Genomic DNA, 25,314 nt, shown 5'->3' with positions numbered 1-25,314 from the left:
AATAAAACTTTTGTTCCAAACAAACAAGTCCAGTTTCTGCTCCATAACATGATGCCAATCAAACAGCACTCAGGGTTGGGCAAAGTCAAAATAAAGTACAAATACATATGGCACACACCATGTATCAAAATACACTATTATATTTTTATTTTAAAAATACTAAATAATTTTACAAGGGAGCATAATACTTCTTCGCAAACCTTCCATTAATTGGTCTATTTGATCTGTTCTTCACCATGACACCTAATCAGTTGATTAAGTAAACAATGTTTTATAGCAGCAGCTTTTCTCTGGTTGACTCACGCAATAAATCTGACATATGCAACCAGTTAACAGATCAAATATTCACATACATTTCCCTGTGATCTCCCAGTTGAAGGTCAGTAACTAACAGTTTAATGTTTAGCAGTTTGCAAATGATTTATAATTGCATCCTAATTAAGTTACTAATTTAGTTGTTTTGTAACGAAGGGCTACTTTACATCAGCAACACTGACTCAATGACAAACCAGTCAAGCATAAGAAGACAACTGATTTCACCAGTATTCATAGCAACTAGTTTCTAACTAATTAATCATTTGATTGTTAATTATAAATCTAATAATATATTATTTGTCAGGCAGTCATTCATGCAGTGGTATGCAAAATCATAATCCTACTAAACAGCTACTTTAACTGGGCTACAATGTTCCTGACAAATGGATCGATTTTCTGTTCTGATCTCAACAAGTCATTTTTATGATGTCATCATTTAGACTTCTTACAAAGTATTTTACAGTATTTTCAAAATAGAAAACACAAAAAAAGAAGCCAATTTTTTATCAAATACAAACGACAGAATCCTATTTTATATTTGAAATACATGGATCGTAAATACTGCCCATCCCCTTAATAAAGCTAATTTATTCAGAAATGTATTTTTCACAAGAAATGTGTTTATATCAATCTGTTTCGATTGTAAAAAATAATCCTAAAATATTTGTTTTATTAACAGTCATTTTGCACACTCGTGCCTCTATGGAAACAGGTTATATTTAACAACCTTTAATGTCATTTTGGTATATAAATTGTAAAACAGACCCACATTTCCATATTGTGTCTACATGTTTTTAAGGAGGTTTTTCGAAAACAAATTGGAATAGTTTGGGAATAGAGAATTCTATTAAAATAGAGAATTCTAGAGAATGGAAAAGTATTGGGGAGAAAAAAATTTTTTTTTTTAACATCACGTTCCACATTTAGTCCCAATTTGCTCGTATAATTCCCTCCACTCTTCAGGGAAGATGTTCCACTAGATTTTGGAATGTGTTTGTGGACATTTGTGTTCATCAGCCACAAGGGTGTTAGTAAAGTCAGGTACTGATGTAGGTGAGGTGAGGAGGCCTGGGGTGCAGTCAGTGTTCACATTGAATCCAAAAGGTGTTTAGTAGGGTTGAGATCAGCGCTCTATAGAAGGCCACTCAAGATCTTCCACTCCAAACCCTGTAAACCATATATTCAAGGAGCTCACATTGTGCACAGGGGCATTGCCATGCTGGAACAGGTTTGGGTTTCCAAGATCAAGTTAACGCTAAATGTTCTTTTACTGTATTCAAAGACGTCCTGTACAATTGTGTGCCTCCAGCTTTGTGGGAACAGTTTAGAGAAGAACCACATATGGCAGGAAAGGACAGGTGTCCGAATACTTTTGACCATATATATGGTGCAAGAAAGGTAGGGGAGCGCTGCAGTAAAATACTGAACAGCACGTGGCATCTGGTTTTCCATGTACGATGTGGCTGGATTCCAAACGGCATTATTTCCAACACTAGTGCACTACATAGTATGCGGAAGTAATTGTAACCGAGTACACTACGTAGGAAGTCAGGAGGCGTTTGGGATTGATTGAAAATGTGTGCCTTGACCAGTCAAACGGCGGAACTGCGCATGTGCAGCAACGGTGTCCATAGCAACACTGCGGCTGTTCAGCGCACCAGCGAGCGTGTATAGAATAAACTCGTTTTATAGCGTGTGTGTGTGTGTGTGTGTGTGTGTGTGTGTGTGTGTGTGTGTGTGTGTGTTTGAGCTGGAATGAACGAGAAGGTCAGTTTACTGGTAAGTCACGGGTTAAATTATAAGTTTAATGGCGGAAAAGAGGCGCTCAGGTTCAGCTGCGGAGCCCAAAGCAGTCAAAGCCGAGAGCGATGAGGAGTTCCTGTGTCAGGCCGGAGTGGGATCGCAGCTCCGGGCCGCGCTGCTGAAGCTGGTGGAGGCCCGACCTGAGGATCCGATAGGATTCCTGGCTGAGCATTTCACTAACGAGGCGTCGGAGACTGAGAGCGTTGGAGGAGGTGATGCAGGAGATGGTGATGGAGATGCGCTGGAGGAGCAGCAGATGAACAAAGCGCTGTGGCATCTCAGATTAGCGCATCACTCACAGAGGTGTGGAGCTCACCTTATATCACACTTTACCGTCAGTACTGAGATACAAATCACTCACCGTGAGGAAGGGTTTTAGGTATACTTCATTCCAGTAATTCCTATAGGTTTCCCCACACTGCTTGTTCATTAATTAAGATGTTCGTCTGATAAGATGTTATATGGATGGTAGCTCATTCTCAACATGGTCATGGTATATCCGTGTTTTCTTGTACAAAATCACAGGGATGCTGCTGTCTGATTTCACTCACACCATCTAACACACCACACCAGCACTACATCTACTACGACTACTGCTGAAAATAATTCATCGTCCAAATAATATTGTAAAGTTCGCTAATGATAAAAAGAAGTCTATCCAAATTCACAAAAAAAAAAATCCTCAGTGGTTGTAGAAAGGTGGTGGTTTAGTGGTTTAATATTTTCAGGGGGTTCAGGGGTTTAATCTTGGGCCCTTGGGAAAGGCCCTTAACCCTATGTGCTCCAGGGGCGCTTTATTGTGTCTGAGCACAGCTTTCTAACATCGCATTATGCGATAACCTAATTTCACTCTGCTGTAATGTACACGTGACAAGTAAAAAAGTCCCTTTTGTTTCTTTTCTAAATCTAGTTCCCTAAACGCAACTGAAACCCTGTGTTTTAGTTATAGAGATTGGAAAGTCCATAACAGAGAAAAGATGGACCCTGGTGGATCTGGGGAGACTTGAGTTTGAGGACTGGCTCAGTTTCCTTGATTCTCTCATCATTTTAATCATGTATTAAAGAGAAGATTCAGAATGCCACTATGTAGGCAATATAAGGTTGAAAATCTGTCCTGAATGCAGAGGTGCCAATAATTATGACTTTTAGAATCCATTTTTTTTCCCACGCATTTATTACGGGGTGCCAATAATTAAGGAACTGACTTTCACTGGCATCTATGATTACTTTCAGATCTGCCTTCAACAACAACATCCGTGTGGCATATGATCTGCTAAGCCGGTGCGGCTCGGCCCGGCGCGTCCCCGGTGGAGTCCAGGGCCGACTCTACACTGAGATGCTGCGGTGCGTGTGTAGTGACAGCGGCCTGTTGGACGCAGCGGCTGCCACGCTCTTGCATCACCTGCAGTGCCATGATTACGAGGCGGTGCCCTTTGAGCTGTTTCGGCAGGCTGTGCTGACGTGCACGTCGTTTTCCGAGTACATACGCAGAGCACGGTGCCTGTATGCTGCAGTGGCGTGTCCTTCTGACCGGCCTGCCGAGCGTGGATTATGTGATGCTGTCCTCAACGCTCTGCGAGAGGCTCTGGACACCTCCCACGGGCCTGATGCCTCACGTTACCTCGAGGCCAGTGCCAAGATCTCACCCACTGAGCTGGCGCGGGCCATGGCCGAGACCCGAGGTGCTAGCAGGGAGCGGGAAGGGCCGGGCATGGACATGCGTGAGTTTGAGGACGCCGCCGCAGGACTCTTTTTAGCCAGGGTGCGAGTGGTACACTGAGTGAGAATGCAGATAGAAGCTAGTATTAAGATTAAAGTGTTAAGCTTTGTGCTCAGATACAAGTGCATTTAGGCTGAAAGTTTATCCGACACCTAACGTCTCTATGTTCTTTTTTTAAAAAACACTGATAAACGTTTTAGCACTCGGACAGGAAGGCTACGAGTTGGTATCGAAAAGTTTTGAGACTAGTTCTGTTCTTCATTTATTTTACGGTTACACACTATAGTCCTCTTGCACAGCAATACAGAGCTCCCAATGTTCCTGCCACTTCTGGAATTTGTCCTGTAAGTCTTCTGTAAGTCTGTAAGCGTGTCGAGCACCTTCTGAGATTCGCGCCGGATCTCCACAATCGTGTCAGAACGGCGACCTTTGAGCTGGATCTTCATCTTCTTCAAAAGGGGGGCGAAGTCCGCAGGAGCTGAATCTGGCGAATAGGGTGGGAGCGAAAGTGAGATCATGTTTCCTGCGAGAAACTCAGTTGTGAGGAGATCTCATTGACAGGGTGCGCACGTGGTCAGAATAGCAGACGTGATAACACACGTGGTGAGAATAACACCGGTTGAACGAGAGTTGAAGGATGATGTTGGCATGTTACAAAACGAGTCTCGAAACTTTTTGATACCACCTGGTATAGGAAATTAAATACCCACTATTTGGATGGATGGATTGATGGATTGATGGATTGATGGATGGAGTTCTTTATCAATCCCAAGGAAAAATTGTAATTGTAATTGTAACGTACAGCCGTGGCGTCCAGAAGCGCATTTTAAAGCACATGTTCAACTTTCTTCATATTACAACAACAGAAGGCATCATCAAGTTCCATCGCTGTCAGCTAAGAACAGGAAGTTGAGACCACACTGTGTAAAGGGTTAGCCAAAAATACATTTAAAAAAGTAGAATTATTGTAGGCTTCCTGTCAGCTGAAGCCAGTCTGGCCGTTTTGCTGCTTTTTTTTATCTCATTTAAAAACACACAAAACATTGTCTCACAGGATGTTCCTCTGAGAGAAAATGATTCAGCTTTTCAAATTCAACAGCTCACAAACACAGAGGTAGAACATTCTCACCATTCTTTATGCAGTCTCAAGCAACTTTAACCCAGTTGACGGGACACAAGATCCTGTTCTTGTTACTTGAGTAAACAGAACATTGAATGATGTAATTATGGAAAGATTTCTCTGGTAGGTTAAACATTTGTGCCTCTGTTTATTTTGCTAAAGCCATGCCAATGTTTTCATGCCGCTGTATTCTTTTCAATAAAGGACGCAACACCTGATATTTTGGGGAAAAACTTCCCAATTTCACATTGAGTCTAGCTTCACTTTTACTTCCTCTTCCGTGCTAAAACATACTGAGCTGGTACAATCTTAGCGGGTCAGTCTGTAATTAAATATGCATATACGCTCAAATAATTATATACAATTATGGAAAGAGGAATCCAGACAGTGATACTGAAACTCCCGGCCTAGATCCCTTCTTCGTAGAACTTTCTCCAATGTCGCTAAACGAGTTTAGCCATCGATTTTACAGCGTCTCTAATGAGAAGTGTAATTTAGGGATCCAGATCAGTCGTTTGAGAAAGCACACTCATTTTTATAGCCGAGATATTTTTGCCCATGCCTTTAGACATTAGTTAATGTGTTGCTAAGGTTATCGGTGCTGCGCTTTTAATAGAGCGACCCTGGGACGCATTAAGTGCAACAGCAATGAATCATTCCGAGTAGGAGGCTAATCATTTACGTTATTTTTGCACAAGAAAACCTCCACCTCTCTTGCTTTCTCTCAGGAGAGAGAGAGAGAGAGAGAGAGAGAGAGAGAGAGAGAGAGAGACGCTTTCTACACACCAGAAGCCACAGAATCCTTTTGTTTGTTGCATCAGCAGTGCAGTCACGCATCTCCACAGACAACAGACAGGAAGTGAGAAGGAGAAGAATCAATTTCCAGGAGAAGGCGGATGCACTACGGTGTACGCTATCGAACCTAACGAGGATCCGCGTATGAATAATTCAGAAGGGTGTTTGTTTTCCAGATCATCCTCACTGCCACACGGCACTAAGGCCAGACTACTGGGTTCACATCAATTGGACATTTTCCAGTGGAACGTCAGCAGTATTAATGCTTTCGGTGTTCTCTGGAGCTTGTCTCATGCACATCTGTCACATCTGTACATAGTACTGTATGTACTGTGATACAGGGCTTTGCAAACTGGTATCATGCAATGCTGCACTGATTGTCTGATCTGCCATGTAGTCTGCTACAGATGGGGCAAAACTGATTTTATTAACGCCTTTGTGACTGAATGAAAACCAAATCTAAACAAGCACAATCCAAAATCTAGCGGAACTTGATCTTCCCATAAGATTAGAGGTTATTATTATAATATGTGGAATGCTCAAAATGCACATACAAATCATGGTCAGGGGGCCACAAACTTTTGTTCATGCAGTGTTCAGTATTTCCCTTTTTCTTTTTTCCCCATCCACAATCGGTGGAAAAAGCAAACTTTTGCACTCAGTCTGATCTGTTAAGCTCAGATAATGCTGATAAGCTCAAATTATGCTGAATACAAATATTTCTTCAACACCCATCCTCTCCTTGCTTCCGGCGTCATAAAAACAGGAGCAGCTGACACAAACAGAACAAGGCCAGGCTCGTCACAGTGTGTCAAAAGCATGCAAAGTCGGCAAAGCGAGAACACTAAAACAATACATGGAAAATACCCTTCCAGTGGTTGTGTATTTATGCTGAAACACCTATTCTGAAATAGCACTTAGGTCAGAAATGAAAAGTTCCAATGACACAGCCTTCAGAAAGAAACAACATTGTGTTTGTGGATGTTCTCAGACAGAAAATGACAAAAGAACTGTTCAGGAAGAGATTTATTAGAAAAATAAGACTAGTCTTTATTATTTATAGAATGAAAAACATACAGATAGGTGGAAAAAATCATCAAATGATTGCTCACCATGTGATTTCTAATGTGACTGAAATGAACTAACTATGCTCCAGGCATTCGTAGACGTACAACAAATATACCTCTGTGTGCTGTTATATTGCCGTTATAACAAGCTACGTCAGCATGCCATTTTATAAAGGTGCCAGAAATGGCTTATCGTAAAAAAAAAAAAAACGCCAAGGTAAAACCGTGGCTTCATTACAGTTCCTCAAGCACCCTTTCAGCCTATGATTCTATGAACCCATGATGATTTAGATACATTTCTGATCTGATAGGAAGTCACAACAGCGTCTTATTCTAAAGTGCGAATGTGTTAATTGGCTCCGGCGAGGAGAAACGGCAAAAAGAAGTGTTTAATAAGTGATATTTGACACCTGAGAAACAAAATGGGAAAAGCTGAAAGACGTTTGGGTGATTTCCAGAAAATATACTGAATAATCATTATTCTTCCACTTGATGGTAACACTTGTGCTAAGGAACATGGGCTTACTTCTCTGTGGAACCACAACAAATAAATCACCAATCAAAGGTTCCTTTAGGAAACCAAAAATGCTTGTGTTCTTCGGAACCACTCCAAAATCCTTTTCTGGCACCTTGGAAAAAGGTTTGGCCTCAGATTCTAGTCATCTGGTTATTATGGCAAACTGACAAGAATCAGATTCCCAACCTGTTTAATAGCTGGCGTTTCCTTCTATAGATTTAAACTGACGCTAAAAGCCTATGTAGCCAACAAGTAACAGAAACCTTACACTTCTGGTGCCTTTCTAATGTGGTCTGGAGGTATGGTTATATGATATATTGCTATTTAAATGCAGTTAAATGCTGCAAAGTTCTAAGACTAGTTGTCTCAGCGTAGCACTTTTCTCCTTAGAACATTTTAATGTAACTCCATGCAGGACAGGAGGGTAATAAAACTGTACCCGAAAGCCAGTATACAGCTTTCTAGCTGATTTTTAAAGCAAGTATATGGAGAGTCAGGCTTGTGTTTACAGCCTAGGACTTCCTTAACTTATCAGCTTGTAACTCCAGTGTAGGATTATGCGACACTGATTTGACCCGGGTTTCTGATTTACGATCAAAATAAAATGTATTTATGGCCTGAAAAAGTTTTTAAAAAACACCAAATCCCAGCACACCAAATCTATCAAAAGTAGAGGGTATGGCTTTATCAGCCATAAAAGTCAGGAACTGCTTGCTGGCAGGGAGAATCATTAATTCTTATTTAATAAAGACTTTTTTGAAGCCTCAAACATTTTAGGGACATCCCTAATAAATATAATTACATGCTCTTACAATATATATTTGTTTAATATTATCATGGTTGAACATATACAGATTTTTTTCTACAGTGAAAGGGTGGAGTTTCTACGCAGTATTAGTTAACATCTGAGATTTTTGCAAATTATCACTCATTCTATAGCATCCTATGCGAAATGAATAAAGGGGTGTAGATCTGGTTATATATCTTTGGGGTGTATTAAGCATAGTTAATTCAGTCATCCTTACATTGGCCTACTTTATTGTTTTGGATGAAGATTTTGTCAGCATCTAAGAGAAATGGATACTTCAATCTCCCAGAATGCACTCAGTCAAGCTTTTTCATTATTGAATAAGACTATGAACATGCTATTTTCTGTCAGCAAATCCCACCACCACCACCACCACCACCACCAATTAAACACCTTACTGTAATGTTACCTAATAATAAAATAAATTCTTACAAAGAAAAGGAGCAAACATTCCATAAAATATTAATTTTTGTGAATTCTTTTGCTAGGTCATTAAGTATAGTTGCTACGTCTTATATTTAATGCCCAATGGTAGGAGTGGTAATTTCTAGACTGACCAAATGTATGGTGCTATAGATTTATAGCAGGTATGAATAATATATTTTTTTAAATATAATAAAAATAGGAATGGTGGAATTAGGTCAAAATCAAGACGGGTCCTAAGCAAATATTTCACTGTACCTAATCAACAAATATTACGCTCGATAAAATAATTTATTGCACCCAACAAGCAAACTAACAACGACTTTGGTCACACATTAATTACAGGAAGTGGTTCAGTGCAAGTTACTGTGTCACATCATGCAAAACAGGGCTGCAGGGCACACACGGTTTCATGAAGTGAAACCTACCAGGCTCCCCTACCCCCACAACAAAAAACGGACCAACTGCTTTTGTGTACAGTGACCAAACAAACGTGTGTGTGTGTGTGGTTTTTTTTTTTTTGCTACACCTGACAGACAACGACTAGTGAAAATGAATAAAAAAACCGAATGACCTTATTAAAATACGCTGCTACTGGCTCATTCTCAGCTCACATTCCCAACAGTACGATCATTAAAAAAAAGATACGCAGTGACAGTCGCCGTTTCACCCTTTTCACCTCGGAAAACCGAAAATTCTTCTGCCCCCATAGGAAGAGAAAACAATAACAGCAGTGTATAGATTAGGTCAAAATAAAAAAAAAAATGTAAAAAAAAAAAAAAATAGTAATGCACAGCACAAAGGAGATCGAAGTCCCTGATTGGCTGCGCTTCGTTAAGTCGGTGGAGGAGGGAGCGCGTTGCTCACCTGGAAGCGCGTCTCATCCGAAATCCCATACTGCTCCAGCGGGTCCTGTTATCAACAACCCAATCAAATTTGACTCAGTAAGCTGAATTTGATCAAATCCGCTATTTAAATGACTACTATACCAATTATTATTACAGTACAATTACTATTAAAGTATATGGTTATAAACACTGAGCTGATAAATAAGGATTATTCTGTATGTAGTAGGGAATCGGTTGCATCTCTTCTTGAATACCTTGCCGGTCAGTCGATGGATCTCAGATCGATAGAAGATGAGGTTCTTGCGCATAAACTCATAGCTGCAGGAGAAACAAAAACGTGGCAGATTAGATGTACTGATGTGACCAGCATGAAGTTTGAAGCAAAATTTTAAAAATTTTAAAACCTTGCAAACCTGGCTTTTATAATGGCGTCCATCCATTCGACGCACTGCTCCCGACAATTACATTCAAACAGGTACTTTCTCTCTGCCTCATCCAGGAACGCTGAAAACAGAAAAGCATAGACTTGTATGTGCGCGGAACAGAAGAAAAACCGACCGGGAGCAAAGATCTGTTGACTTGGAAAATAAAGGTGCGAGCCAAATTACATACACCCCTCTGCACATCCACCAGGATGTACAGCATGTATGACTAATTAGTAAACTGATATTATATTACAGTGCTAATGAGGTGCATGTGTGAAAGCACCTCAGTAATGGTTAGAACAAGGCGATTCATTCTCTAGTACAGCAGATCTGTAGTATGTTTTTATTCATGGATATGTAAAACAATGTGTCCAATACGTCGATGGTGATCGAACGGTGGATCGTAAAGGAAGTATTGGTAGATCATTCGTAAAAGGTCTGAAATCTTTTCTCTTCTAACATACGGGTCGCTGTACATGCACCTTTTGATGTGCTTGTTCAAAGTATTTATATAACTGTCCCTTATTCTCAAATGAAGATTATTAAATCCAAATAACATTCCACCATGACTGATTACCAGCAGCTACTTTCTGGACTATGCAACCTGACGACTGACTCCACTCAAGTCATCAGAGTGAGGACGTGATCATAAATGTTGTGCCATAAGAGTTCATGCATTTATATTTCTTCACTATAAGGTGAGGAGATGCTGGTAAAAGAAACGAGCGTCATGCATGGAACGTGCGTGTTTATCAGACGTCTTAAACCGCATCTGTAAACAGATCAACACAATGAGATTATATGTCCGGGAAATAAATCACATTGTATCATGTTGGTGTTGCTGAGGAAAACATTCGGCTTTGAAAGCGTGTCACAGCAGACAGATTATTTTCTCTATTAATGCCATGCGTTTTATTCCCCAAAAACAAGTCACTGTCACAAATAGTAATACTGATAATGATGCAGTGTTCGGCTTACTGATGGAGAACGTGAGCTCATCTTCTCTCTCCACTCTACAGTCCTCCAGGAGCAAAGCCCCAATTGGCTGTGGATACATACAGGGTTAAATTAGGCAAATAATGAGGTTGAGAAGAAGGAAATAGAGATGCTATACAAATAAAAGACAGGAACTTTAGATGGTCACCTCCTCCTCATAGGTGCGAAAGTAGAACAGGAAATTCACTATAAGCTTCACGAGTCTCCTCTTCATTACTATGAGGAAGAAAGAAAAAGAGTAGTTTGTTGTACATGATGATGAAGACCATGAGTGTGTATGTGAGCTCACATCTTACCATCTCCTTTCTTCGGTCCCTTCATGCCAAGCTCGGCCGCTCTCTCAGACGGCTGGCGGCTCAGGAACACCAGCTCCTTCTCATTAAACCGCATGATCTCTGTTCTTCTTCTCTTCCCTACAGATTGCTAGCTAGATCCTTAACGCCATCCTGATCACGGGAATGTGAACGTATACGTAAAAACCTATATGATCCGACTTACTCCCTCCCTCTCTTCACACCTCGAGCTCTACAGATGATCTTCTCAGCTGGATTATTCCAGTTCATCCATTTTATTTTTCATCAGCTTGCACGCGAATCCACTGTTTCAACAAACACATCGCACACATTCTTCTATAAGCACGGATAATCCATTCTCCTCATCGAAACAAAGAATTGATCAGAACGCGTTGACACACTCCACGCCAGGCGTCTGGGAAAACCTCCACCCCGAGATCCCAGCAGTTTCTCCTGCCTGTTCAATTCATGCCCCAAGCCGGACCGCGCATGCGCACGAGAATCACACCCAGCTGCGTCCTCTACCTTATCTGCACTGCGCATGCGCAACAGGGTCCTGCGAGTATAGTGAGTAAACGTTTTGCAATCCTAAATCCTAAATTATAAATTACAATCTCAAGTACAAACTTCACTTTTTGGTTTTCATATGTGAGCTATTTTTTTTAAAAACAATGCCAACACTTTGGGTGGTTAATCGGGACTAATATTGGTGTCTGAACCAACTTTGTTTTGCAGGCTTGTTGATAGTTATTTATAACATTATTTATAACTGTTATAACAGAATAAAAATATTTGTAATTATAATAACAAAATAAAAAAAGATTTATAATGGTAAGAATGTTGAAGGGGTTCCTTAAAGATCGACAAACTGCACAAAAGTAAGGAAAATAGTATTTTGAGTTTTTAACGTGATTATGGCAATGCTTTTGGTTTTCATGGTTTATAGTCCTCCAAGATTGACTTTTTTTATTAATTAGATTTTTGCATAATGATCTAAAAATATATATATATATTATTTAGAGTTTCCACTTTCTGTTGTGCTTTAACATACTACAAACAGGTTCCCATGTCCTGTTAACCACTGCTAAGAATAAAATTAGTGTTTATAATGAAATAAATACCACTATTCAAACAGATCTGCTCTTATATTATGTAGGGTTCATGATAAACCTCGAGCTGTTCAATAAAGTTTTAGGTATCAAAATAACAGGAACAGGAAACGCGCCATGTAGCGCATGCGTATTGCGCGGGTTACGGCGGCAAGCGCGAGGTCGACGTTGAGGTAAAAAGAAGACGTTATTATATATGTTATAATTTCTCGATGGAATACTTGATTGACTGTATTATTCTATGTTAGAGAGTATGGTTTATGTGTTTATATATAATTGTATTTAAATATATAAGGTTAATTGGCGGTTGAGGTTTAATAGGGTTTAGCTGCGGTAGCCGGTTAGCTGGTTAGCCGAAATACAGCGCATGAATACGAACGCCTTCTGATTGATAATGAAGTGCACTAAATAGTGTGCAGGGAAGGAGATTGTTATTGTTTTGTATTGCAGCCGGTGTTTAAAAGTTATTCTGGAGGTGGGGGCAGGTTTTGAAGGCTTTTTGGGATCTTAGTTACTGTATCTAATGCAAACTATTGTTTAACTAACTAACCCCACCCCCCGTATACTGTGTGTGTGTGTGTGTGTGTGTGTGTGTGTGTGTGTGTGTATATATATATATATATATATATATGTATGTATGTATGTATGTATGTATGTATGTATGTATGTACGTACGTACACACATATGACCAAGTCTTTTGAACATGAACATGTCTTTTTTTTCTTGAAGGTGTGAGCAGCACTGAGTGAAATCTGACAGTTTACAAAGGTGGTAAATCCACAGCTTTGTAAAGATGGACTTCCAGCACAGAGCCGGTGGAAAGACCGGCAGTGGCGGGGTGGCTTCGTCCTCCGAGAGCAACCGGGACCGCCGAGAACGCCTCCGCCAACTCGCTTTAGAAACCATAGACATTAACAAGGACCCTTACTTCATGAAGAACCATTTGGGTTCCTATGAGTGCAAGCTGTGTCTCACACTTCATAATAACGAGGTATGATTACTGGAATTGGTTCATTTACTTAATACCTAGTATCTTCTACATATTCACATGATTCTCGACTTCTTCTTTAGGGGAGTTACCTGGCACACACACAGGGAAAGAAACACCAGACTAATTTGTGAGTACTTTGGCATACACCATAAGATTTAGTCACATTTTGTTTAAAGTTTTCTCTAATGCAGTTTTCTCTTCTCTCAGTCCATTTTTAACCCTGTTTATTTTTACTTTTATAGAGCAAGAAGAGCCGCTAAAGAAGCCAAAGAGGCTCCGGCCCAGCCAGCACCCGAGAAAGTAAAGGTGGAAGTGAGGAAATTTGTAAAGATCGGGCGACCAGGTTACAAAGGTACCGTACCTTGGTACCCAAAAGGCTGCAGTTGTAATTGATTAAGTATTTGTTTCCTGTCTCTTCATTCTGTTTTCTATTATTGTTATTGACAGTAACGAAACAGAGGGATTCAGAGACTGGTCAGCAGAGTCTGCTGTTTCAGGTACTGTAATTGGTACTTCATTGTACAAAAATCTGAATGTACTTTGAAATAAATTGGCAAATAACCTGTGCTTTCGGACAATGACGCACGTTGTGATTTTAAACCAGATTGACTATCCTGAGATTGCAGAGGGAATTGGACCCAGACACCGCTTCATGTCTGCGTATGAGCAACGTATTGAGCCTCCAGACCGTCGCTGGCAGTATCTGCTCCTGGCAGCAGAACCCTACGAAACCATTGCATTCAAGGTCTGTTTTTAATATTCGATTTAGTCAGTGTAAATTAATAAAAATAATTATATTGTATCCATGAAGTCAGAAAGCTCATGGTCTGGCAAAATAAAGTACATGGGCTGTTTACAGACAAACGGCACTTTTCATTGTTTTAGGCTTGGTGAAGGGACGATGTAATCAGCTATCAGTGCTGTTTAGCATGCAATCAGAGTTGCTTTTTAAAGAGTAAACAAATCTAATACCACAACTGATAATTATATTGTATTCGCATTTACCTGTTTTGCAAATAAGGAAACTCGTTTATACTTGTGATTTTATAAATCACAGCTACAAATTATTTTGCAAAACAATAACATCAACGCGTCAATAAATTCCTCATAAAATCATGCATTTAAGAGGAAAAATAGGCTGTCTATTTAATTTACACAATGCAATTATTTATACATAAACTATGATTTATGATCGAATTGAATTGTGCTTAATTGCATGTCTTATTTTTGTAGCAGAAGAATTTTTTTTTGTATATCGCCCAGTCTTGAATCTTGATCAGACCAGTGCAGTTTTTTTTTTTAGTACATAAAAAAATAACTCCTTTCTCCAAATGCTTCAGGTTCCGAGCAGAGAGATAGACAAATCAGAAAGTCGCTTTTGGACTCACTGGAACAGAGAAACCAAACAAGTAAGACTCTGAATGATTTTTTAAATTTTTTTTTAAATACAACAATGATTCTAATTTCGTTACAGTTCTGTTGATTGAATGAGTGAATTGCGTTTTTGTTTTTTCCCTCCTATAGTTTTTCCTTCAGTTCCATTTCAAAATGGAGAAGCTTCTGCCTCAGCCTGGAGGGCAGGTCGCTCCCACATCCATCAAGCGCCCGCCTCCTCTGATGACCGGCATGGGTTCTCGACCGCCCACTGACTCCATGCCCCCACCACCACCAGGAGGAATTCCAGGGATGCCCCCTCCTCCTCACAATGCTCCTCCACAGATGCACCATGCTGGCTTGCCTCCTCCCGGTGCTCTGCCACCCCACATGCACCCACAGTTATCCTCTGACGGATCAGTAGGAATTCCTCATTCACGCAGTAACTGAGTGTGACACTTCGGATTTTTCTTTTCTGTCTTTATATTGGATTTGCTGAATCTGTCATATTTTTGTAAATACGGACAGGAGGGTGTTGTGGTGATTGTGGGTATTTTTAGAACTGCATTCTTGCTCAGATTAGAGCAGCCTTCTTTTCACCTGGGAATGTTTCAGGTTTTATAGGCAAAGTATAATAACTCAAATCGATCATTGTTTGGAGCCCCAGTTATTCAGGTGCCCAAAGATGGTTTGGTTTTCACGCTCTAATTTGCAGGTTAGTGTTGTTTTTATTTTATTTTTTATCATCTTTTTGATGCAAGACCTCCACAGCCACCTCACTTTCACATCAAGTGATTTATTTTTTTTATTGTTTTTTTTTTTTTTTTTTTTTTTAACAATTAATAAAATTTGATATTGGTTAATGTACTTTTACGTGCTTCGCTTTTTGTTGCGTGTCTTATTATTTTACTTGTATATCCTGTTAGGTTGCAGTCACGATGCTGTATAGTTAACATATCTGAGGATCAGTCATAACTGTGCCTGTAGTCCTTTTGTTTGGTATAAAAAAATAAATAAATAAATAAAACTGATCAAATAACTAAAACGTGCCACTGAAATAATGTAAAAGAGCTGAAATATATTGTATGCTGGTTAAGACATAAAGCTGTAATAAACAGAATCTAGTTTCTGAGAAAATTCGATAGTAAATGCCTAATTCAGAATGGACCCACAATCTGTAAGTGTTAGTTTTTGACATTTGCGAAATAATGGTGTGAAAAGTCAATAGTCGTATGAGCAATTACCGTTTGAATCAATATAGACACTGGCTAGGTTTTTGGAAAGGTTAAATAGAAATGATAACTGATGAACTAAAGCAGATGTAATGCTTTAGTGCTAATATGTTGTGCTACTATTTATTTAATAAAAAAATAATGCTTTGCATCCCTAAGAATAGATGATGCTTTGTTTTATCGAAATGATGTAATATTGCCTTTAAAAAAAATTCATAACCAAGCAGTGCTATATTCATTAAAGGTCTAATGTAATTCCACAAAGTGTTAATCATTTAAGCGAAAAAAAAAAAAAATTCAGACAGCTCTATATTTTCCAGGTTGAACCTGAGCTCATCTTACTCCATGTTCTCCCAGTGTCTATGTGGATGTACTCTGGAATTTCCAGTTTTCTTTCAATTCCCAATAAAGCCAGTAGATGAAGTGTCTGTTACACTGCTCCTGGGAATGATTGTGATTGTAAGAGAGAGAATGTGATGTCCTGTTGCCTCTGGTGATCCTTTTTAGTGTCTTTGGATCCACTGTGACCCTGACCAGGATGAAGCAGTTAACAAAGGTAGATGAATGACATTTTTTTTTTCTTGTTCTATTTATTTTCCATACAATGTTCCCAATCTACAAATAAAACATTAACGCAACCTAGTTATTTGCATCGCATTAAAGTGCCTGCAAATGTATTGAATATTTTACATCCGCATACAGTATGTGCTCATTTTCAGTCTCACGCTCAGCTGAAGATCAGAAAATTAAATACTACCATACGCATACCATCACCTATTGCTCAATTATAAAGCAATTTTCTCTTTACGGCATTTTTTTTACCACCTTCTCCTTTTTCTCCTTCTCTTCTTTTTTCAGCTTCTCAAGTCTTTTCACTTTCTCTTGTTGTGGCTTTACGTTCTCACGACTCTTCTCTGCGGCCCGTCCTGCGTTACCCCTCCGTGCTTTGAATCTGCCCTCCCTGTCCTTTAGGAGTTTCCTGTCTGGTATCGCTTTGTGTCTGAGGCCTCGAATAGCTTTTTCTCGAGTCACTTTCCTTGACTTGCCTCGTCTGCCTTCTTCTTCGTCGTCGCTCACCCACCAGAAAAACGTGTCCCACAGAGACGTCTCAGGCTAAAGGTCAAACACAGAAAAGATGATCACCACAGAGTCTTTTAGTGTTTATATTGTATATACATCTTGTTTTTTTTTTTAAATCATTTTATAGTCTTACACGTTTTTTTATTTTATATAATGTCAAATGAATGTGTGTCTGTTTGTGTAGATGAAACACTTACAGGACATTTAGGTCTTTATAAGTGCTAGTTACAGTGTCTTAGATCAGTGGTCCCCAACCCCCTCAGGGCCGCAGGCCACACCGAAAGAACACATAACTTACATTGTTTCCGTTTTATTTATTATCTGATTCTGAACGATGTTTTATTTTGGAAAATTACCGGATTTTCTCCGCCACATCTGTCTGTGACTCACTCTTAATGCATGTCATGATGCTCGCCTCGGTCACATCTTACCAACATCCCCTACCTTCTTAAAGGAGCTGCTCCGGCCGCTAACACATAATACGTTACCGCTAAACTGAAACCCCCAAGCTAGCAAAATGAACAAAAACAACACAGTGGATTCACGTTTATTATTTTATTTAGAAAATACCAGTTTTTATGCTGGTGACAAACTAATCATCTTTAATATTTGCAAACCAGTAAATGCATTTCTTAAAACTATTTGTACAAACAGCGTTGGATTTTTTGCAAAAGCCTGGACTTTTCTCAAAATCCTCAGTTCATCTCTCAAAAGTAAGTATTTGTGTAAATGAACATATTATTGCCATCAGAACGACACGTCCTTTTGTCACTTAATATTTTTGGATACCAGTACAATTCCTTTAGTAAATGAAAAACCTATTTAATTCATTAGACATGCACAAGATGCCTGGGAAACTTTGCAGCCTTAAGGGTTGAGGCAGCCTTGAGGGTGCCAATACTTTAGCAGCATATTGAGCACATTAATAAAACTAAAACTAAAATAAATCAGTAAATAAAATAAAGTCAAAAGAAAAAGATCATTGTTTGCAAAGATGATCAATATTCATAAAAATAACACAAAAAATAACAAATAAAATACTTTAGACCTGTTTTTACCCTGTGCCAATAATCATAGGGTTGATTACAAAATATATGCTTGGAAAATATTCCGTTTTTATTTGTTTGACCAGACGTCGTTTATTTCCGCAAAAATTTGTTCTTAAAGCTGGTCCAAATCCATAAATCCTGATATGGCCTGCAGTTTTCTTTAAATAATTTTATGAAATGAAATGATTTTTTAAGCATATACAAGAAATTCTAAAAAAAAAAAAAACACTGAATGAAAATTCTGTATTAAATAAGCAATAAATTTAAAGAAATGTAGATGCATTTTTTAAATAAATCAAATAAATGTGACTGACTTTGACGGGTGTGAATTTAGATATAAGTATGATGATTATTGTACCTCAGGTACTGGTAAGCGGTGCTTTCTCAGCGCAGTGTGTCTGACGTTTAGTAGAGAACCAATGGGCTCCAAATCCGTCCCATCTTTGCGACCTCGTACAAAATCTAAGAAAATAAAAGAACACTCATTGCCATTGTCAGTTGTTATAGACATACACTATATGGACAAACACCTGATTGCGATGCCTGACTTTTGCGGTTCTTCCTCAAACTGTTAGCACAAAGTTTGAAGCACTTAATTGTAAAGGATGTCTTTGGATGTCTTAGTAATATATTTTTCCTTCAACGAGGAGACCCAAATCTGTTCCAGCATTGACAATGCCTCTGTGCACAAAAGCCAGCTCCAGGAAGATATGGTTTTCATGAGTTAGAGTGAAAGATCTTGAGTGGTCTGCTAATAGAGTTCTGACCTCAACCCTACTGAACACCTTTTGGATAAACTGGAATGCAGACTGCACCCAAGACCTCCTCACCTCACCCTACATCAGTACCTGATATAACTAACATCCTTGTAGCGCACTCCAAAATTTATTGGAACCTCTTCCTGAAAGGGTGGAGGTTATTTATAACAGCAAATGGGGACTAAATGTGGAATGAGATATTCAGAAGGCACGTTCAAATCTTATGATCAGGTGTCCACAAACCTTTGTTCATATAATGTATATATAACATGAATTCTCTCCAAACTGTTGGATTACTAACAGTGAAAATGCAGTGCTGGAATCAGGAAATCTTTATGCATTAATATCCAGGCGTTCAAAATTTGACTACAAGAACCGAGAGCAAAAGACTACAGACAACCGTGCCATGTAATAAAAAAGATCTAAAAGGATAATGAAGAGCAGAAGGGATTGATAAGCATGGTGTAAGCATGTTACACTGACCGTGTAGTCTTTGAAACCCTGAGCTGAGGACCAGTATAGTGATGGCTATGAAGAGGCAACGGTTTAGCGTCACTCCCTCCCATGGTACCTCGGTCTGGGCCATGTTCTGAATAGACGCAGACTTTCGCAATGACACTGTAAACAAAAGGATGCAAATGGAGGTGTTTTTAAAAGAAATTCTTGATTGTCAGTGATTAAATAGTAGTATTACTGTCATGGCAAAAACAATTGAAAGGAATGTACTCAGAGGAATGTAATCAGTGTTTTGCCTCTAGAGGCCGCTCTCGTAATGACAGCGGACCAGAAGCAGGAAAAACTATTGTTATGGATTTTTGACAATAGCAGATAGTTTCACCAATCAACTACCTCTAATAATAAACAAGAAAGCCAACCTTCATTGTCAAATACAGATATGATATAAGTAAAACATTTAAAATTCAATATTTAAAAAAAACGTCTCTGGCATTGTTTAGAGGGCTGTTGCAAATGTGGGGACGGGACCGACTCGGCCCATGGGCCATAGTTTGGGGACCTCTGTTCTAAAATAAATCTGTAGAAATCTGCTCTGTAAAAAGACACATGTCCAGAAACAGTGTTGGTTATCAGTATATTATCAGATGTCACCTGCACCATGCTGAGTAGCTACAAATACCTGCTAGTGTTCCTTCCATATCAGCAATTATAGAGTTAAAGGCCTTACCACCTCTTGAGACTGTTGCCTCACGAGGATGAGACTTCGGGATCTGCTGGAAGACTTGAGGTTCCTGTAGTGAGTAAAACATTAACTTCATAAATGTAAAATAAATTCTGAGGAAAATTATAGCAGCTACAACTAAAATAAAATAAAATGAAAGGAAACCATTGTTTTATTCTAAAATTCTCTTTTCAAGCAGTCATGAAAAATTCAGAGAGAAATCAGATTACACCAAATAAATTATGCCAACAGCATAATTTATACTCTAACAGCATAAATTACAGCCCAAAGAGCCATCAAATTACTGAGCTACTCTAGAACTTGTAGGAGGGATCTGGGTTGTAATTAATATCAACAGTCTGCTACAATGGATCAGGACCACAGGTTGGACATTCTGTGTCACCCAGATGAGGATGAAACCTTTCTTTAAAGGTTTCATCCTCATGCCATATCAGGAGTTTTTTCTTGCTACAGCTGCCATCGATTCGCTCATGATGGACTTGCAACTTACAATTATAAGTAACAAACTTATACATTCTTATACATTTTTAACCTCTTTATCACTGTAAACCTGCTTCCAGACAATTTCCATAGTTAAAAGCATTATACAAATAAAAATGAATTGAATAGATTTTTTAACCAGTTTGCTATATGACAGTTTCTAAATTGTTTTAAAGCATGTATATGAAAAAGAGTTCGAATTTTGATATATTTGCTGGCTATATGCTCTGAGTAGCACAAGTAAAAATGAATACATAAAATCAACTAAAAAAGGAATAAAAAGAGACACTGTTAGATTTTTATCATGACCAAACAAAACGTAATTCTTGGAGAGGTTTTTCATGCGATCTACGATGCCCGTGGTGCCTTTTCTGATCAGGGAAGAATCACACAGCACACAGATTGGCGCATATGTTCTACAGTTTAATGCAGATAACAGATACACACTGGGAAAAAACCTGCGCTAAAACTGTTCCTGATTGGGTAAGAAGACATATGATGTGTCAGCCCAGACAAAGACTTCCTGTATACTCTCCCATACTCTCATCCTAAAGACCATATAGACACTAAACAAACAACATAAGACTGTTTTTAGAGAACCAGTGTGAGGCCCATCTTAACACTAACATTCGCATATGAAATCTGTCATTTCCAGCTACATTAGATATGAGGGTACATTGGGAAACGTTATTTTTAATATTTTATCTTATCTATTTGATGTCTGTGGTGTTAACATTCCTCTTTTTAGTTGCACATATTCACACACTCACCTCTCTCACTCTTCTCTGTGGATACATTTCTAAAAAAGAGAATTTGATAATGAATCTACATTAAAAAGCCATTATATGAAAACGTGAAGGTAAGATGGAGAAAGTGATAGAGGACTAACTTTAAAGAGTTTGTCATGCAAGTCGGTGTCGTGTTACTATTGCTCTGTGACTATGCTTTAGTATGTGTTCAGTGTTGGTCATGGCCACTGGGGTGTATAATTAGACACACAGGTGGTTTTAGGCCCTACTGCTTTAATGTATGAAAAGACAAGCAGCTTTGTTGTTCTTTTACACTTAAGAACCACAAAAAGTTCACATAGGTTTGATAGAAAATTAGGGTTGTGTTACAGGCTTCAGGTATTAAAGGCATTATATAACATTTACTATGCAGTGCTATGTATTTAGTAGTGGTGTGCAGAGAAAAGATATAGCAGGGGAACTAGTACCAGGCCGACGAGATTGTCTGGGATGCTTTGGGTGAGGAACGTCCTGTTGTGTGGCCCCAAGTTCTTCCTCAAAAGTCTCAAATGTGCTTTCATCCATTCTGCACTCACAAAGTTGAGTTAAAATGGACAATACGAGACAACAGACAGATAAGTCAGATGTCAAATGACTTAAAACACAAGTCAAAAATATACAAATTAATTAATTAATTTTTAACTACTGCTGTTTTAATGCTATTAAATCTGGAATCTAGGTCCAAACCCCAGGCTTATTTTTCCCCCCTAACTTAATTTACACATCTGTAACATCTGTAACCTGCAACAAGCTTTTCCTATATATATATATATATATATATATATATATATATATATATATATATATATATATATATTGATTACCGTTTACTGTATAAGATAAAAAACGTTGTCATTAGCCAACAAAATACCAGCTTTAGCATACAGTCAACTGCTTAACAGACACTTATGATCTCTCATGGTTTTGAAAAGAAAAATAATTTTCAAGGTAAAAATCGATTTACAACATCAATTATGAATTTTGGGCAAATTCTGAGCAGCTTCTTCTTGAATCCAGCAAAAATCAAAAAGTGTGTGATAGCAAACATATAATATCACATTATTAGACGTTATTGTATTTTTTACGATACAATATGCTACAGAGATTGTTGATGATGTTAAACTTTGAACACAAATTTATTTAAAATGAAACTAATATATTTTTTACCAGCCTGCTTTTTACTATTACCAATAAACAATTGTTCTACAAGTACTAAAAACTACTATTCTATTATAATTACTTATCCACAATAACAATACCAAATCATATCGACCACTTCTTTAAATATTTCAAACTCTCATTACAGGCCATTTCATAATCCAAAAGAGAAAAATCACACTTTGGATTTATATATCTGGATTTTATTTATGTGGTTGTCACTGCATGTACAAACCACACCATGGTGCAGTTCCTGAAAAAGGACCATCACCTCTACACACACACACACACAGCATTGAGTATGAACACAAAAACGTATGATTCTGGCCCACAGTATAACGACCCTCTGCCCTTTCCTTAAGCACATAAGACTCACCTGACTAGACATGAGGAGGAGTCACCAAGCAGGACCGATCACTACAGGCTTTGGTGTCATGGCCCTTCTGAGGGACACACACATGTACACACACGTTTGAATACACTTACTCACACGCCTCCTGTGTGCCCTCTGACAGCTGAGAACAGGTGCAGAGGGATGAAAAAGCAAAAGCTGGGAGGGTCAGGCTATAGAGGGAGGCTGCTAATGCGCAGCACAGTGCTTCCTGATGCCAGAATAACCAGCACAGAAGGAACAGCCAACGATGATGCAAATCTGATAGAAATAACCTGCAGAAACCACATGTGCAGAATTTAGCTCAGGAAAAACTCACATAGAAACACGTTCACTCATGCATTCAAATTCAGAAAAAAATGGCACAGTATAAAGAAAAAAAGAAAGTATGAAATAAACATTACCTGCAAGGATTTAAATTTGTTATATCTGTTCAATAGTTCAAGACTCTTTTTACTTTTCTCTAACCTTTAACTAAAGACTAATTGTATGAACCTTGTTTTAAAATACAATAAAATTTTTAAAACCTTTAATTTTTGCCCTTAAACAAATGACATTTGTAACTTCTCTCAGTCACTAGGAACACAATCAGATATTAGTTTGCACATACTGTATTTAAATCAAAATTTAACAACATGAGACAAAACCAAAAAAATAAAAATAAATAAAAAACTGATCACAGAATATTATATATATAAAATAAAATATAAAATAATCACAAAAATGCAATCTCAGCTGTTCCACTAGGGGTCGCTGCATCATCGCTCACCTTCCTGCTTCCAAGATAAAAAAATATTTAATTATATACACTGAATATATCTAAATTATGTACAAATGACATTAATAAACTTTTAATAGAATACATTTTTTTTCATGGTGTGCTTAATAAATGACCCTGCTGAGAAAAACCCCACAGGAATCCTCACAGAAATCTACAAATGCCATCAGCTGTTAACCATTAAAATCATATCCAAGTCCATTACATAGTTTGTTTGTGTAAACATAGTTAAAAGATTTTTGTTAAGAGAAACATAATTAAAAGACTATGTTAAAAGAAAACATCTTTTAACATAGTCTATTATTTATTAAAATGTATTAAGTGTTGGATCGCAAGTTTGTTTAGTCTCCGCTTTGCACTTTAAGCGCATTTTCTTTTATTATTATTGAACTTATTGAAACTAGCATTAGCGCGGTGTCACTGTGGCTTTTCACTCCGTACCGGAAATAAGATTTGTTCTGCCATACATGAAAACGCTAAAGAATCCAGAGTGCTAGCGTTAGCAGCTAACCAGGAAGTGGCTAGTTCTATGAATCATTCAGCGATATATGTCCAGCTTCAAGAATTTCATTTCAACATATTGAGGGAGTGAAGGAATAAATGATGGAGGGAATAAAGACATTTGTTAAAGTATACTAAAATAAGTAAAACAAAGTAGAATATATCTTTAGCACATTTATTATTACATGTAAAACACACACACTTACATACAGACCAGTATTACCCAAATGGGGTCTAACAAATGTAAACTATTTTATTTTTCCATTGATTTTATTTTATTTTATTTAATCAACTTAATTTGTGTGCCAATTTAATTGATTTCTCAATTTAATAATATAATAAAAAGTGTATGGCATTAATTTGATTTATTCTTTGTTATTTTTTTAATAATATATAATATAATATTTTTTAAATTATGATTATATATTTTATTTAACCAAGCAGGCATTTTATTTTAAACTTTTAAAATTGTAAACTGCACAAATGTTGATGATCACAAATATATTATTAAAAACTACAAGCAATTTTATGTTTTGCATTTCTTCACCCTAACTTCACCGAAATGGAACCGAACTACGACGTTAAACTTTTGTACCTTTAATATATTTATTTATTTTAATTCCAAAGCTTATATCTTGTAACCCTGCTAATAATTTACTGCATATTTAACTCAGTAACTCAGTTTTAACTCAGTTTCTCAACAGATACAGTGGCATTTACTGTATCACCGGAAGAAATGACACCAACTGTCCAATTTCAGCACGCATTTAGTAACATCCGCTTAGGTTGCATCAGATAGTGAATATTTACGAAAAAAATTGATGCAGCAGTAAAAACAGAAAACTTAGTCTATTCAGTATGGTGTTTAACTTTGCAAATGGAAAATTGCAGTGGATGCAATTACTCTCCTACTCTTGTTTTAGCTCAGCACTAGTACAGCACTAGCCAAGCTTCAGTTTTAGCATTAGTGTTGATGAAGACATTTCCTAGCGATACTGAAAGAGGAGACAAGGTCTAGTTCTAAAGCAGTCCCTGTCCTTTAAAAATTCATGCACTGACATTGCTTGCTCAACATAAAAGCTCAGATTTTCTCTTCTTTTAAAATGAGCCCTGTGGGAAAAAAAGAGATTATTTTTTTCACTCTGCCGCATGGGGATTGTGTCTAATTTAGTGACCTTTACTAATATACTTTGTTTTCTTGTGGCCTGGTTGTGATGTCTGATAATGTGTATGGTTTCTGTTGTAAATAGGCCCTAAATATAACAAATAGCAACATTTATAGTATATGTCCAATTT

The 25,314-nt window shown here is 37.9% G+C and overlaps 4 protein-coding genes across 5 annotated transcripts; 2 read left to right on the top strand and 2 right to left on the bottom strand.

The window, feature by feature from the left end:
- The first annotated feature begins 1,732 nt into the window (after positions 1-1,732).
- Positions 1,733-5,204, top strand: tpgs1 (tubulin polyglutamylase complex subunit 1). The gene is made up of 2 exons (XM_046875873.1): positions 1,733-2,421; positions 3,352-5,204. The coding sequence occupies exons 1-2, from the start codon at positions 2,123-2,125 to the stop codon at positions 3,896-3,898; spliced, it is 846 nt and encodes a 281-aa protein (XP_046731829.1). The 5' UTR covers positions 1,733-2,122; the 3' UTR covers positions 3,899-5,204.
- A 3,636-nt stretch (positions 5,205-8,840) lies between these two features.
- On the bottom strand, positions 8,841-11,274 carry plekhj1 (pleckstrin homology domain containing, family J member 1). The gene is made up of 6 exons (XM_046876757.1): positions 11,134-11,274; positions 10,986-11,053; positions 10,820-10,886; positions 9,830-9,920; positions 9,671-9,734; positions 8,841-9,480 (listed from the first exon to the last, which is right to left on the bottom strand). Exons 1-6 carry the CDS (start codon positions 11,225-11,227, stop codon positions 9,403-9,405), a joined length of 462 nt encoding a protein of 153 aa, XP_046732713.1. The 5' UTR covers positions 11,228-11,274; the 3' UTR covers positions 8,841-9,402.
- Positions 11,275-11,562: 288 nt separating this feature from the next.
- Positions 11,563-15,439, top strand: sf3a2 (splicing factor 3a, subunit 2). Of its 2 annotated transcripts, none has more exons than XM_046876755.1 (8): positions 11,563-11,697; positions 12,970-13,231; positions 13,312-13,358; positions 13,474-13,583; positions 13,679-13,728; positions 13,836-13,976; positions 14,572-14,640; positions 14,756-15,439. In XM_046876755.1, exons 2-8 carry the CDS (start codon positions 13,034-13,036, stop codon positions 15,053-15,055), a joined length of 915 nt encoding a protein of 304 aa, XP_046732711.1. In that variant the 5' UTR covers positions 11,563-11,697; positions 12,970-13,033; the 3' UTR covers positions 15,056-15,439. The 2 variants fall into 2 exon arrangements, with proteins under 2 accessions (XP_046732711.1, XP_046732710.1); XM_046876754.1 differs by lacking the exon at positions 11,563-11,697 and adding an exon at positions 12,282-12,412.
- A 987-nt stretch (positions 15,440-16,426) lies between these two features.
- Positions 16,427-22,848, bottom strand: LOC124403140. Its single transcript, XM_046876756.1, has 7 exons — positions 22,725-22,848; positions 21,619-21,716; positions 21,173-21,201; positions 19,908-19,971; positions 19,208-19,342; positions 18,325-18,428; positions 16,427-16,950 (listed from the first exon to the last, which is right to left on the bottom strand). Exons 2-7 carry the CDS (start codon positions 21,713-21,715, stop codon positions 16,642-16,644), a joined length of 738 nt encoding a protein of 245 aa, XP_046732712.1. The 5' UTR covers position 21,716; positions 22,725-22,848; the 3' UTR covers positions 16,427-16,641.
- Between the last annotated feature and the right edge of the window lie 2,466 nt (positions 22,849-25,314).

Source organism: Silurus meridionalis, chromosome 20 (genome assembly GCF_014805685.1).
Source record: "Silurus meridionalis isolate SWU-2019-XX chromosome 20, ASM1480568v1, whole genome shotgun sequence".
In the NCBI taxonomy this organism is placed as follows: domain Eukaryota; kingdom Metazoa; phylum Chordata; class Actinopteri; order Siluriformes; family Siluridae; genus Silurus; species Silurus meridionalis.
The sequence above is the reverse complement of the archived record's forward strand: the minus strand, read 5'-3'. Positions and strand labels throughout refer to the sequence as shown.

What these genes read in the sequence shown, in the direction of transcription:
- tpgs1 (XM_046875873.1), top strand. Translation starts at nt 2,123, where the DNA reads ATGGCGGAAAAGAGGCGCTCAGGTTCAGCTGCGGAGCCCAAAGCAGTC. An exon ending in TTAGCGCATCACTCACAGAG is followed by an intron (nt 2,422 to 3,351) that starts GTGTGGAGCTCA and finishes GATTACTTTCAG; the next exon opens with ATCTGCCTTCAACAACAACA.
- sf3a2 (XM_046876755.1), top strand. Translation starts at nt 13,034, where the DNA reads ATGGACTTCCAGCACAGAGCCGGTGGAAAGACCGGCAGTGGCGGGGTG. An exon ending in TCACACTTCATAATAACGAG is followed by an intron (nt 13,232 to 13,311) that starts GTATGATTACTG and finishes CTTCTTCTTTAG; the next exon opens with GGGAGTTACCTGGCACACAC. An exon ending in GGAACAGAGAAACCAAACAA is followed by an intron (nt 14,641 to 14,755) that starts GTAAGACTCTGA and finishes TCCCTCCTATAG; the next exon opens with TTTTTCCTTCAGTTCCATTT.
- LOC124403140 (XM_046876756.1), bottom strand. Translation starts at nt 21,715, where the DNA reads ATGGATGAAAGCACATTTGAGACTTTTGAGGAAGAACTTGGGGCCACA. An exon ending in CACAGAGAAGAGTGAGAGAG is followed by an intron (nt 19,972 to 21,172) that starts GTGAGTGTGTGA and finishes TACTCACTACAG; the next exon opens with GAACCTCAAGTCTTCCAGCA. An exon ending in ACCGCTTACCAGTACCTGAG is followed by an intron (nt 16,951 to 18,324) that starts GTACAATAATCA and finishes TTTGACCTTTAG; the next exon opens with CCTGAGACGTCTCTGTGGGA.
- plekhj1 (XM_046876757.1), bottom strand. Translation starts at nt 11,227, where the DNA reads ATGCGGTTTAATGAGAAGGAGCTGGTGTTCCTGAGCCGCCAGCCGTCT. An exon ending in TTCGCACCTATGAGGAGGAG is followed by an intron (nt 10,887 to 10,985) that starts GTGACCATCTAA and finishes ATGTATCCACAG; the next exon opens with CCAATTGGGGCTTTGCTCCT. An exon ending in TCCATCGACTGACCGGCAAG is followed by an intron (nt 9,481 to 9,670) that starts GTATTCAAGAAG and finishes TGTTGATAACAG; the next exon opens with GACCCGCTGGAGCAGTATGG.